This window comes from Ambystoma mexicanum, chromosome 11 (genome assembly GCF_040938575.1).
Source record: "Ambystoma mexicanum isolate Mex_15411 chromosome 11, UKY_AmexF1_1, whole genome shotgun sequence".
Lineage (NCBI taxonomy): Eukaryota > Metazoa > Chordata > Amphibia > Caudata > Ambystomatidae > Ambystoma > Ambystoma mexicanum.
The window spans coordinates 1,326,392,604-1,326,406,101 of NC_090934.1; the positions used below are offsets into that span (position 1 = coordinate 1,326,392,604).

General features: G+C 44.1%; 1 protein-coding gene and 1 long non-coding RNA gene across 5 annotated transcripts in view; one reads left to right on the plus strand and one right to left on the minus strand.

Annotated features, from left to right (window-relative positions):
- LOC138504385 (uncharacterized) overlaps positions 1-13,498 on the plus strand; it is a 597,102-nt gene that overhangs the window by 427,314 nt on the left and 156,290 nt on the right. The gene's annotated exons all lie outside the window — the stretch shown is intronic.
- The window catches only part of MYO5C (myosin VC), a 1,282,854-nt gene that overhangs the window by 94,661 nt on the left and 1,174,695 nt on the right, over positions 1-13,498 (minus strand). For all 3 annotated transcript variants that reach the window (XM_069624842.1, XM_069624843.1, XM_069624844.1), the window contains 2 exons: positions 13,146-13,428; positions 7,902-8,076 (listed from right to left, as the gene is read on the minus strand). In XM_069624842.1, the coding sequence (XP_069480943.1) occupies positions 7,902-8,076; positions 13,146-13,428 (458 nt within the window). The remainder of the gene's footprint in view (positions 1-7,901; positions 8,077-13,145; positions 13,429-13,498) is intronic.

The following is a 13,498-nucleotide window of genomic DNA, read 5'->3' on the forward strand; positions in this document are numbered from 1 at the left end:
CCCACCCAATCAGAACTCCTGCCTCTGCCCTCCATCTTGGCTTGGGGTATCTGCAGTACTCTGAATATGGAAGTTAAGGCCCAACCATTTTAACAGTGAAAGGACTATATTTAGTTTTTAAACCTAACAATGAAATAAACAAAGAACATAAGGATAATAATTCTTTAATTACCACCTATTTACTATGGAACCTGACATGGATTAGGCCAGGAGGACATGGTACCCAGACCTTCTGGACATGTCCATCTGGCCTCCAATGCGTCTTAAACAAACAGAGGACCTTCTCTTGTGAGAGGAGGGTGGGGTTCTCCAACCAGAGGTAAAGATACTCAACCTTCATGCATAATTTCAGAGAGGTTGACATATAAGGATTGGGACCTCCCTGAAGATGTAATGGAGATTTTGCTTTCGGCCAGAAGGCCAGCAGCAAATTCTCTGTATCGCTGCTATTGGAACAAGTTCTGCAGCGTGTGCAGGGAAAATAATGTGGATCCATTTCCGTGCGACACATCTATGGTGTTGCCTTTCTTATTCCATCTAGATAATCTGGGGCTCCAGATTGGAACCATCAAGAGGTACTTGGCAGCGCTTTCAATCTTTAAGCACACGTCAGAAGAAGCCTCATATTTCAGGATGTCACTGATTATTCAATTTCTAAAGGAGCTCACAAATGTGTTCCCTCCAGTCCCATTTCTGTTCCCAGTTTGTGATTTAAATCTAGTACTGAAATTCCTCATGTGCGCTCCCTTTGAACCGCTTCACTCATGCCAGTTGAGACTGTTGACATTTAAGACCATCCTATTATTCGCTTCGACATCCGCCTGCACAGTGAGCGTGTCACAAGCCTTATCAAGTAAATCACCAATTACAATTTTTTATAAGGACAAAGTTGTCCTCAGAGGTCAATCCACTTTTCTCCCGAAAATAGTATCAGAGACTCACATTTCTCAAAAGATTTTTCTGCCAAACTGTTATCCACCTCCACATCCTAGCAAGGAGGAAGAAAGGCTACACAGACTAGACCTTAAAAGGGCACTTAGTTTTTACATATCACGTATGGCTAAAATAAGACAGGATGACCAACTTTTTGTGGAGTACACCGGACACAGGTTGGGTCTGTCAGTCACTAAACAAACATTATCCAGCTGGATAATCCTATGCATCACAGAATGTTACAGGTTTGCAGGAAAGGATCCTCCAGAAGGCCTGAGGGCTCACTCCACAAGGGGCATGGCTACGTCTTCAGCCTTGTAGATAGTGTCAATTAATGACATTTGTACAGCAGCCACCTGGTCAACCATTCATACCACTACAAAACACTACTGCCTGATTCTGGCCAGGAGGGAGGGAGGAATTGGAAAGGCGGTTCTGCATTATAACCATGATAAAAGCTCAGAATTAATTTTATGATTCAAAAATTCTTACTCCCTCCCCCAACCCTTACACCGCTTTTGGAGTCTATCTAAAGATGAGGAATACGTGGGAGGACACAATCCATTCGAACACTTAACCCTGGTAACGTTTGCTCGATTGGATGTTCCTCCCTCGTATTCCTCATCGCCCCTCCAATCGTACCCGCAGTAGAATTTCTGTGCATTACACTTTGCGTTCCTTCATCGACTGATACTCTCTTTGACACTAATGCCAGTAACCCTGTGGGAAGAAGGCAAAAAAACGGAACTGAAGTAACGGGCGCTGCATGTGCTTTTTATACCTGCGATAATGACAACATCGAGATGGAGGCCCTTGAGGGACATTGAGTCGACCGCGGCAAGGGAAGATACCTAAAGATGAGAAATATGTGGGAGGAACATCCATTCGAAAGAACATTGTCAGATCTGAGCCATGAGCATAGTTTACGACATCTTTGGTTTTATTTTAAGGATTGGAAATGTCATTCTGTTGTTAGTTTTCAGTTGGGGTGGCCCTTAACTTCTCTGCCTGCAGAAGGAGAGTTGCCCAAGCCATCATGGCTGTGATGGAACAGACAGCTGATTGGTGAAGAATGAGACTGGCTGCTCATTGGTGGATTATGAACTTGAAATGGCATTCTCAGCTGCCTTTCATTGTCCTTCCTCAAGCAGGAAGATCCTGTGTTAGTCTATTCCTGATTTCTGAGGTTTTTCCAGAGAAAAGCAGGGCATCTGAGTCAAATAAGACTCATTACACCTACAGAGCTGCGAGGGACAAGAAAACCAGTGACTTTGGTGGGAGTGCAGTGCTCTAGTTTGAGGAAAATACATTTTCCAGATTCTGGCTTCATAAGGGAATTTTAAAATGTTTCTTTGCATATTTGGCATATTTGTTTAGGTATTTAGCAGGGTTCTATCAAGTTTAGGTGGCATGCTATGTTTTTCTTTAGTAATTTAAAGTGACTTCTGTTATTAGATGCAGAGTTCTCCACCTGACCTATTCAGTGATGTCCTATCAAGTTTATTCTATTGCGCAAGTGCTAATGATAAGCGTTACTCACTGACACTTTGGCAGAGACAGTAACTCCAGGTTTCTCCAATGCGCATGCCCAGGACATTAGCGTCTGCATTGAGTTTAGCAGCGGCGCATGGAGGGGAATAGCATTCCAAATGATAGGTGTTTTCTGAGTCTGCGTGCGCACGCACAGAAGTGTTATTTTGTGTATGCGCTCACTGTACTTCAAAAATAACGCTGCGCAGCTCGCAAAAAGAAAGACCTAGCCACCAGTAAAGAAAAGAGGGAGAGACTCTAAACTAACCTGCAGCGCTCATTTCTATCTTAAAAAAATGATGTTAGAAAATTCAAGTTTGCTAGCTTCAGACAGTATTCTGGAAGCAACGTTATCTTAGATTAAGGGTTAAACTGAGACGTTTTGAGAAAACAGTTTTGTTTTAAAAGAAAACACTTTCAGGAGAGAAGGTCAAGCAGTTAGCTTTAGAACCGCAAGCCAAGGCTAATTTCAGGTGAATAAGCATTCAATTAGAAGTTTAACAGGAGTTTTGAAAAGAAGGAAACAAAGGTTTTTGGTTGATGCTAACGATTCTTTGACAAGGGAGTTTGCACATTGAAAGGAGTTACAGAGAAATATAGAACTCGTCACAAATTTCCTGGACACTTTTCTTCACTTCACCTTGCAACGCTTTGAGGAGGTTAAGCAGGTATAGTTAGTCGTCACAAGGGGTTTGGAAGGAGGGGTCTGAGTTTAGATGTAAGAGTAACCTTGATTCTTGTTTCTTTTCGCTAGAAGCCTGTTGTTTTTTATTTTCTCCACTTCCCCTTTCCCTCGGGGGTGTTGGGATTTCTGCTGCTTAATGTATCAGTAGTTGAACAAATGCCTCCAATGGTCTGTGGGGTTCAGCAACTCTCGCGGACAGCAACAGCAGGACCAGACACACTTTACCAAGGGTAAGTAACTTGTTCTTCTAATGTCAAGTTTTGCTGATGCATTATCAAACACAGATTGAGCAAAACTAATTGTATATTTAGAGCTGCCCAGCCTGCTAAGAAAGTCATACTGTTTTTCCCTGTAAGTCAGTTTGGGATGAGAACCCACGTAAAAGGTCTGCTTTCTTCTACTGGCCTGTTTCTATTGTTTCATTGTTTATGGTAAATAAGTTAATAAACATGTGAATACACATTTATTTGACATCCTGTTTCCTGTTTTCTAATTATGGAATGTAGCAAACAGAGTTAGCCAGAGAGTTAGTGTCATCTTTCACATACGATGCATAAAGTAGAATCTGTTTAACAAAACCCTATTCTACAATTACGTCTGTTCAAGAGAATTCCTCAGAGCTGCATCTACTGTTCCTTTCCTGCACAAGATGTTACGCCTTTCCCCAGAAGGAAAAGATCAGGCTTAAGAGGATAGGCCGAGTAATCTGTTTACTGCATTTTTTAAGACTATAGGCCTCATTATGAGTTGGGTGGTAAGTGGAAAAGTGTGACAGTACGGAATCACTGAAAAAGGATGCTAATTCGTCTGGCAGTATTTGCCCCGGAATTATCGCAAATGGACTTACCACTAATTACACCGCCCAACTCATGATGAGGCTCTATGTCTGAGCAGATGCATGAAAATGTGCTTGATTTCAAAGGTTTTGAGACACCGTAAAGGATTACACTTAGTATTTTCAACAACACTGTTGAAAATTCATTCCCATCATGAGTAGACCATGTTTTCTGTTTTGTTCTGTTTTGTTCGAAAAGGTTTGTATCTTTTATTGTTAATGATACATTTCGGTTAGGTATGAGCACACCTGACAGTTTGCATTCACGGACAATATGTACCTGGTGTGCCCTGAATTTCAAAAATCTGCACAGAATGTACAAAATCTGCCCTCTGTACTTTACATATTAACAAATGACTGGTGTGCTCAGACAGGCCACTGTTTAATGGTGCAACTGTATTGGGCCAGGTCAAGAAGGCCCTCATAAGAAAGCAGACTTTTGTATCTGCTTCCTTCCTATATCCCATAAAAACATTTAGGAAAATATGAACTATTACAACCGATACGGCGGTATGTGACTATATGTCTGCAACAAAAAGAGTCAGGACTCTTGCCTCATCAGTCTGGTGTAAGAGAGGCATATGAGAGGCACGTTTATGCATTAGCAAATACATACGTGCTCTAATGAGCCCAAGGTCAGAGAAAGAACAGTTATTGGTCAATAAACAGCAATTGAAGACCTAATGTGGGTGTTTTTAGTTACTCTCTCCATGGACGTTTAGAGAGAAAAGTTGATAGCTGCCATGTTGAAATACTCAGTCAAGAAGAAGCTTCTAAGAGGCTTTGAAGAGCTGTTATTTCAGCAACTCGAAATTGAGATTCAGGAGAATATGTAGTGAAACAATACAAAGAAATGATCCTTCAGGGTCCACAAACAGCTTGCTTGACATTAAAGCTGGGATTGCTTGATTGAAATGATTGATCCAGAAGATGAGGCCATAATGCTTTAAAATGCCCGCCTTTCTGTACGCGTCTGCAACGTCTTCTAAAGTAAATTCTTCCTTTAGATGAATTATCTTCTTCGAAGGTATTTGCTATCTCAGCACGGAAACTATCATCAGAAAGCAGGCTAATACATGTAAGGCTAAATGAAGGTTAAGGTATCTCCCAGCTGAATTTGCACACTGAATCTGTTGGTTGTCTCCATGACCATCAGTCTGGCTTCATAGTAGCCAGAAGCACGGAAACTGCTCTCCCGAACATCCGTGAAGACCTGCTCTCTCTTCTGCCTTTGACATGGTCAACCATGCCATCCTGCTCAATTGTCTCCGTGATAACCTGGGAATCACCGATCAGGCCCTGGCCTGGCTGACCTCGTTCCTCTCTGACTGACCCTCCCAGGTCCAACTTGGGTCCTTCCTTTCTTTTATCTCACTCTCTACCTGTGGTGTTCCCCAGGGGTCTAACCTCTTTGCCTGGCTGTTCAAACAATCCCTGGCACCTCTCACCCACCGCATTTCCACTCTCTGTCCAACATTCAGTGCTATGCAAATGACACTCAGCTAATTTTCAGGCTGCCCTCTGCCAACTCTTCTCCTTCTCTCATTCTCTCATCTCTGACTGTCTGTCTGCTCTCCAGGAGTGGTGTGCCACCAACGATCTCTGCCTTAATGCCAGTAAGATGAAATTCTCCTCATTGGCACACCTGTACCCTCCTCTCCTGTCACTCTCTGGCCGGCCTCCCTTGGCCCTCTTCCTGCTCCCACCGGTGAGGCTAAGAACCTCAGGGTCATCTTCGACACCACACTCATTTTCTCCTCACATCTCTGACGTCTCAAAGAAGTCCAACTACCAACTGCACCTCCTCAGAGGTATTCTTCCTTTCTTCTCCTTCTCCCAGAAGCTCACTGCCTCTAGATCTCTGGTTCTCTCTAGGCTGGACTAGTGCAACAGCCTCTTTCTAATTATGCCTGCTTCTACTCTCCGCCCTCTGCAACTCATCAAATCAGGACTGCGAGACTTGTCCTTGGCCTCAAGCCCAGGGATAGTATCTCTCCAGCACTGAAATCTCTGCATTGGCTCCCAGTGCCTGCAAGGATTAAGTTCAAAACTCTGCATTATCCACAAGGCCTTCTGGGCCCCTGGGCCTCAATACCTCAAACTCTCTCTTTGTAAATACCTTGCCACTCAAGCTCTTCGCTCCTCCACCTCGAACTCCCTCAGGGTCAGTCACCTCTCCAAGTAATGAGTTGGTGGTAGATCTCTTTCTTCGGCTGGGGCCTCCTTCTGGAACAGCCTCCCTGCCTCTCTGAAACTTGAGGAGAACCATCTCTGGTTCCAGAAGCAACTCAGGATCTTCGTCTTTGCTTCTGCTTCTCTCTTCCTCTCCTCTGCTGATTTCCTGTCTGATACTGCATTGGTCACCTGGCTACCCTCTCATTTCGGGCCCAGGTCCCTGCCCGCCCAGTTGCACACCCGCACTCCCGGCAACTCTTGCACTTGGGTCTGTATCTGTAACGCTACAGTCCCCCTACCTGCACTTTTGGACACCTGCTGTCTGCACTTATCCTTGCACCTGCGACCTGCTGGTGGCACTTCTTGTTATTGCTTTGATCCTATGTACAGCACTGCCCCCTCCGCTTTCCTCTGGCACTTTTCCCCTCCCATCCCCTGCACTTGCACAATCTCAATGTCACTTGGCCTAGTAAGCTCGTTGTCTCTGTCCTCCCTCTGTTTTCCCTTCCTTGTCTCGTCACACCTTGAACCACTTGTGTATAGGCCGTTACAAATGCCATATCATATCATAATGTTCTGAACAAGCTGTGTATGCCTCTTAATGCAAAAGGAAAGGACACACCATTTAGGGTGTCCAGTGATATGGTTGCCACCAAAAATCCTACTGCCAAAAAGACCGCAATTTAAAAAAAAAGAAATTGCACCCTGCAACGCATATATATTTGGAGGGTGGGTTAGAGTCGTAATTTATTGTAAGGGAAGTATGGAGAGGGCCTGTGGGCAGGAAGTATGGAGGGGACCTGTGGACGGGTCTCCCCCCGCATATAAATGTATTGAAAAGTGCACATATAATTCACTCTTTTCGGGCGCTGGATTTTTGGCATCGATCATATAACATAGAATCCTATTTAGCGTTCCTCACTTTAGGGTGTACTATGTAGCAATCATGCTTGAGATTAAGAAATTAAAGCACTATCGTCATGATGGAAAACCTAGCTTTCTTTAGACTCATGTTATCATCAAGTTACGGTTAGCATATTGGGACATACACTGCATTAGCCTCATTAAAAAAGTTGATTATCCATAACTCCTTCAAGAAAGACCAAAGATGTTGAATGTTAAAAATAGTTGTCTGTCACTGTTCTAGTTTAAGAAAAAAAAGTTCCTGTGATATTTTCTTTATAGACAAACACAAGGGGCCTTATTACGAGGCCGGCGGTAGCCTTATTAAGGGCACGGCTGCCGCCGGTAATGATTTTTTACCGGGCCATGCCAACCTTGGTGGACCCAGTAATTGCCCATTCCATGGGCCCGGTAAAAATGAATCCCCTTTCCCATTTGAGCCCCATAGTGCTCAATGGGAATGGGGAGGGAGCTAGTAACGGGCCCGTTGTTAGCTCCCTGGTCCCCTCGCGGGACCCGGAAAGGACCATATGTCCTTTCCGGGTCCCGCGAGGGAACCTCGTAATAGGGCAGAGTGGGTGTAACGGCACCGGCACCATTACCGGTGCCGTTAAACCCATTCCGCCCGCCTCTTAATGAGGCCCAAGATGTGGAATTAGCTTTAGGAACTTTAGAGGTGCCTTTTACTGAATACTTTGTTCCGTTCTTCTGGGTCAAATAGAAGGTAACCCCACACTTGAAATAATGATGGCATGTCATAGAAAAGACACCTAGTGGATATTGCAAAGTTTGAAGAAAGCATTATGCCTGTTCATTTTGTCAATCTGCAGACTCACATACCTGCACGGTAGAAAGGGCAGTGCAGCGATCAAATATTTCTTTGGCATCTTCATCTGTGATCTTTTTGACCTGGAGCAGCCAGGCCGCCTGCGAGAGAGGCTCCAGTGTTTCCTTGGCAGTGCTGCTTTGCATATTCTTTTCTTTTAGCCACTCTTCCAAGTAACTGATGTTACACCTAGGGTGCAGGAGACAAGCGAGTTACAAGGTGGGAGTGCTTAGAAGATTTAAGAAATCAAACAAAATCACTAAAAAATAATACCCATTTTCCTAGTCTAGAGTATCTGTGTCAGCCTATATTAGGTAGGATTAAAAGCACCTTGAACTACCTAAGGAGTTGCTGCCACTTGGCCTGATTCTCTAAGATGTGCACTGGAGTGAATCAGGAGATGCCCTCGGGCTTCTCAGATTTGCCCCGGCTACCTTATACCTGATTCTCAAAGATGAAAACTGGTGCAAATCTGGACCACATTTGAGATGCCCAGAGTAGCAAAAAAGATGCTTCTGACATCTTCAGATTTGCTCCGGTAGCAGGTTTTGTGTTTGGAGATGCTCACGGGCATCTCACTTGCTCCACTGAAAATCATTCTAGTACCCCTCACAGCAGATAATGGCTTCTGAACCAATAAGCAGGCAGCATGACAACACAACAGGAACTGTAGCCTCTGTTGTCCCAGGCAGCCATCGTTGACTATTTCCTGGCCAGCAAAATAGCAAACAGAATTCTGAGCCCTCAAAATGACTCAGGGGCTACATGTATTCAGAGCTAAAATTATGGTCCATCTTGTAGATTAAATGTCAGATAAAAGCTGACAATGAAAATATGTATTTAAAACTATGAACAGCACAGAAATGTCCCACCTCTGCATATTACACAGTTGTGACAAGTTACATAACTCAAGCTCTTGCTAATGCCTTTATCCCTTCTAGATCATTGTGGAATCCTTGGCACCACAGGCTGAACTCTAAACTTTGCTTTGAGATAACTTCAGGGTCCTAGCATGTGATTTTAAGATGTTGCCCATGAAAAGGACTAACTGTTAGAGCTGAAGAAGGATTGATTCTGTGTTTGGGAATCTAAAAGAACAAATATTTGTTAGAGGGCTAAAATGACAATTGGCCCATTTCTCATATGTTATGTGCTTCAGATGCCGAACATGCTGGGAACAGAAAATAAATCAGCCAGTAGCTTTATTATTTTGATAGTGAATAAGATCATACCATATTTGAGGCGAAGAGACGAAGAACGTCTTGGCCAAACGAGCATTATTTTTACAAACGGAATGTAAAAAGGGGTGCTTACGAAATTCTTGGAAGCATCGGAGGTTGCAGGTTTGTATAATTGTCTGACTAACGCACCTGAACAAGTTTTAAGTATTACCGCATTCGTGGCTTTTCACTGATAGGCAAGTTGGTTGATAGAATTGGGCAGATGCCACCATGGTAAGACAGTTCAGAGATATTAATACCAGCAGAGTGGAGTTGGTGTAGCCCAGGGCACGGGCACAGCGCTGGCTGCTGGTCTGCACACATTCCCGCATCATACGGAACTCTTCAAGTTGCTGCCGGACCATGTCCGACATCTCATCATGCCTTCCTTCAATTATGCAGATGCGTGCATCTATCTCCCTGATGGTGGGCATTGGAGGTGGAGGGGTGCTCTGGAGGTCTAAGTGGCTAAAGCTCAGCCTGTGGTATGGGTGTGGTCGGTGAGCCATCCGTGCTTTCGTCTACTTCCAACACCGCAAGATTGTCAGTGGGTGTGCCGGGATGAGACGGTGGCTCGTGTTGGGTGGGCACTTGACGTGATGGCAGGCCCAATGTTAGCACTGCTGGGGCAGATGGTTGGGGCACAGGGCCTGATGGCTGTGCTACCAGGGAAGATGGTTGGGGCACAGGGCCAGACGGCTGTGCTGCTGCAGCCAGCGTTGGCTATGATGTGGTGGTGCATGCTGTTGCTGCCTGCCTCTGTGTGGTTGTCCAGGCTGTGGAGGGTACAGTATGGTCTGTGTCAGAGGATTTGCCTGTCAGGATGAAATGGGCATACACTTATTCACCTGTGTGACACCTCAACAGACTTGCAATGCACAGATACGACATTGTATGTGACCTGGCCTGGACATGGGGTCTGGTTGTCAGGACTGCTCTGATACGTGCGTGCACGTGTGTGTATGGTTGTACACTGGTTGTAGTACTGTCACACTGGCTTGTACTGGTCTGTGCATCTGGTATATGCTACTTGTGATGTTGTCCCTTTGCACACATGACCGATACTTATGGTCGCATATGTGTATGTGCATGCATTTTGGGTGCAATGCTTGTGCATGTCCTACCCTGGCCCAGGCCCCTGCATCTATCTGTGCATGGCCCATATTGATGTTATACTCATGTATCATTAACATGCACTTGGACATATCCCTATGATGTGTGTGGTGCATTTCACAAGTGTCTCATGTTTTGTATTTTGATGTTGCTTGTTGTACTCACGGCCTTCTGCTTGCATCCCTACTCCGGCCTCTGCCGCTCAAACTCCCTCAATCCCCTCCATGTGCAGCACCATGCTGCATGTCTCCTCCCATGGCATCAATTTCAGCGGGGACGCCGTCCCGCCTCCAGTGGCAAGGCATTCCCTCTGATGTGCTGAGAATAGATTCCTCACTCAGAGGCAAAGGTCATCCCTCCTCCTTTTATGGCAGTCTTTTGGGGTGCGTGGGACAGGGTCCATTGGCGTGACTTTGTGGGCCCCCTCTTCCCATATTGCTGACTTGCGCCGCTGGCTGATTCACTGATTGTCGGATGCAAATAGTTTGCCCACATTGGCCACTATGCTGTCAGTCAGCGCTGTAAATTCCGGGTCCGTGAACCGCGGCTTATGTAGATGGACCACAGGGACACAAGATTTTGATGTGCCTGCAATGTTGCCAGCGTTTCCGTGACTGGGTGGCTACAGGAAGTGCCCGATTTTATATGGATTGTGTATTTCAAATTGCCACCGGCGAGCTTCCAGTTACTACAATGACGCTATTTGTGGTGCCACTAATTCAGTTGCCGGTGTCAGTGTTTCCGTAATTGTGCATGCTGGAATCGCTGTTAATGGCATTTATCCACACAGAAACACCACAGTTTCATGGTTTTGCCGGTGTTTCCGTCATTCCGGTAACACTGATTCCGGCAATGCAGGTTGCGTGCTCCCGCAAGGTTGGACTAGGCTGGTGATTCCATCACTGCAGTAACCGGAAACATTGCTACCAGGATGACCGAATCACCAGCGTTATTCCAGCGGACTCGTAATGATGGCCTTTGTCTTGGATAGGTCAGTGACTGGTTAAAGAATGAGAATGGCACAACCAAGTATTCTAAAGTCATGCATATATTTTAAAATATTGTAAACACAAATGGGTACTTTTCTGTAATGCATCTCAAATATTGGCATTCTTTCTTCTTACAATGTGCACTGTGTGGTAAACAATTAGGTAAATACAACATTGGCTTCTTGCCCAACTACTCTGTACATACTCTGCTGTTATATTTTGTCAAACTCTAATATTTTGAAAGTAGGATCATTTCAAATATCACTCTGCATACACATGAGAAACTTCACTGATCCATTGCCAGGCTTTGCATTACATGATGTTCCTCTATGCACACGTGTGTATCCAGCATATCAATACATGGGTTGTGAAAAGTCATGTAGCACTTTACTGCAAATGCCATTAGAATGAATGACTTCATAACAGAATGTCAGCCTCGATTATTGATGCATTGACTGGAATACAGCATTTTTAACAAAGTCAGTTCTATGTATCGACATATTGATACCTATTAAGGTATGTCCATTGTGTGCGGAATGCGTTTTAGCCCAGAAGAAAATATAACATTGATTTCCCAACAAAGTGGAACCAGAAAATAGGAAAGAGTGCTCAGGGGAACTTGTACGAAAGGGCTGCTGGATCTGGTGTGGTCTTTTGGGATAATTGATGTGGATGCTGGATGGCATTAGCAACAACGTACATGGACAAATAGGGTTATGTACAGGTGCCTAGTTGCATGATCATAAAACCAGGATATTCCAAGGAGATGCAATCCGGTGTTGCTTATCTCAGAAGTAGGGCAGCAAATGTTGTTCCTCACGCCCTTCAAGTACTGGAGCATGTTATTGTGAGCTAAGAAGTACACAGATTCCACCATCCCAGAATATTTAACTGAAACGAAACTACAAGCTTATGAGCGCAGCTGCAGAATTACATTCAAAGAATGTATTTATGGATTGGTAATTCTGTAGATTTATCCCTATACATTTCCACTTAATAACTGCCACTGCCCATGTATAGCTTAAGTGGACCGAGTCTCCTTATTGGCTTAGAAGATCTTCCAATGCAGATCACAAATATCCCTGACATGGCTACAGCTATTAGACATGAATGATACACACTGTGCAAATTAGATAGAATTGCTCCTTAACAAACATTTTGTTGGAAATTTTTTTTGATGTTAGGCTATCTTCAGACCAATCCAACCTAAAACAAACAAGGCTGTACGTGTGCCTCAGTATTTCTTGGTAGAGCAAACACCGAGATCTGTGAACGTGTACACTCCAAGTAATTGGATAGGCGGCTGACGTTCACCCTATCAGTCTTGCGCCTAGCACCAATTATTTAGACACAGTAGCGATAAGGAATTGTGGCTGCAACCATGCATACACATGACAAGCAGCTCATGCCAACACAATCATAATAAGGATATGTCTAAAGAGTGATATGATATAAGTAATTTATAACAAGCCTGTACACAAGAGTTTCTAGGCACGACAAGTGTGTGATGTTGTGTGAAGACGGAAGTGTCAACACGTGTTTCAACCCTCTGTTCTTTGTCAAGGCAAACTAATGTATCATAAGATTTAGACATGATCTGAACAAACAAGAATGACAGGAGCCAATAATAAAAAAAAAATTGCTTTGTTTATGATATTCTTTGGCTGCAGTTATTCTTGTTTGTTTACATCGTATATACATCTAACGATACATTAGTTTGCCTAAAATCATAACTAGAATAATATACATCAAAGAATAGTTTTTCTATTGAGTTCTGAACTGTATTTCATGTTTATTGGCACAACAGCACACACTCTTCAGACATATCTTCAGTCCAAGCAATTATTTCAGATTACAATTCACTTCAATTTGATAATACATTGGTGGTGAGGCAATATGTAGCAACCCAGGTTTATCTGCGCCTTGCTGGTTGTACCTTATCTGCATGCCTTTCCTGCATGAGCACATGTCCTTGCGAAGGAAGAGACTGTTGAGGGTGACTGTGCCAATCAGAAAGAAAAGCTGCTTGACGGCCTGTTTGAGCAGCTCAGTGTCCATGCCATGCTGACACATAGTGGTATAAAAATAGCTGAGCTGTTGAAGGATGGAGGTTATGCTGTACACATCTGTGTCGTCGATACTGGAAGAGCGCTTGCGGAACCCTGTAGGCTTCGTACCAGAAATTCCCTGAAGGCTCTCATATTCAAGAATCCCAGGTACTAAAAGATGGGAAGAGAAATGTGTCAAAAACAAGGAAGCACAATGAAATGTGCTTGTCTTATTCAAACT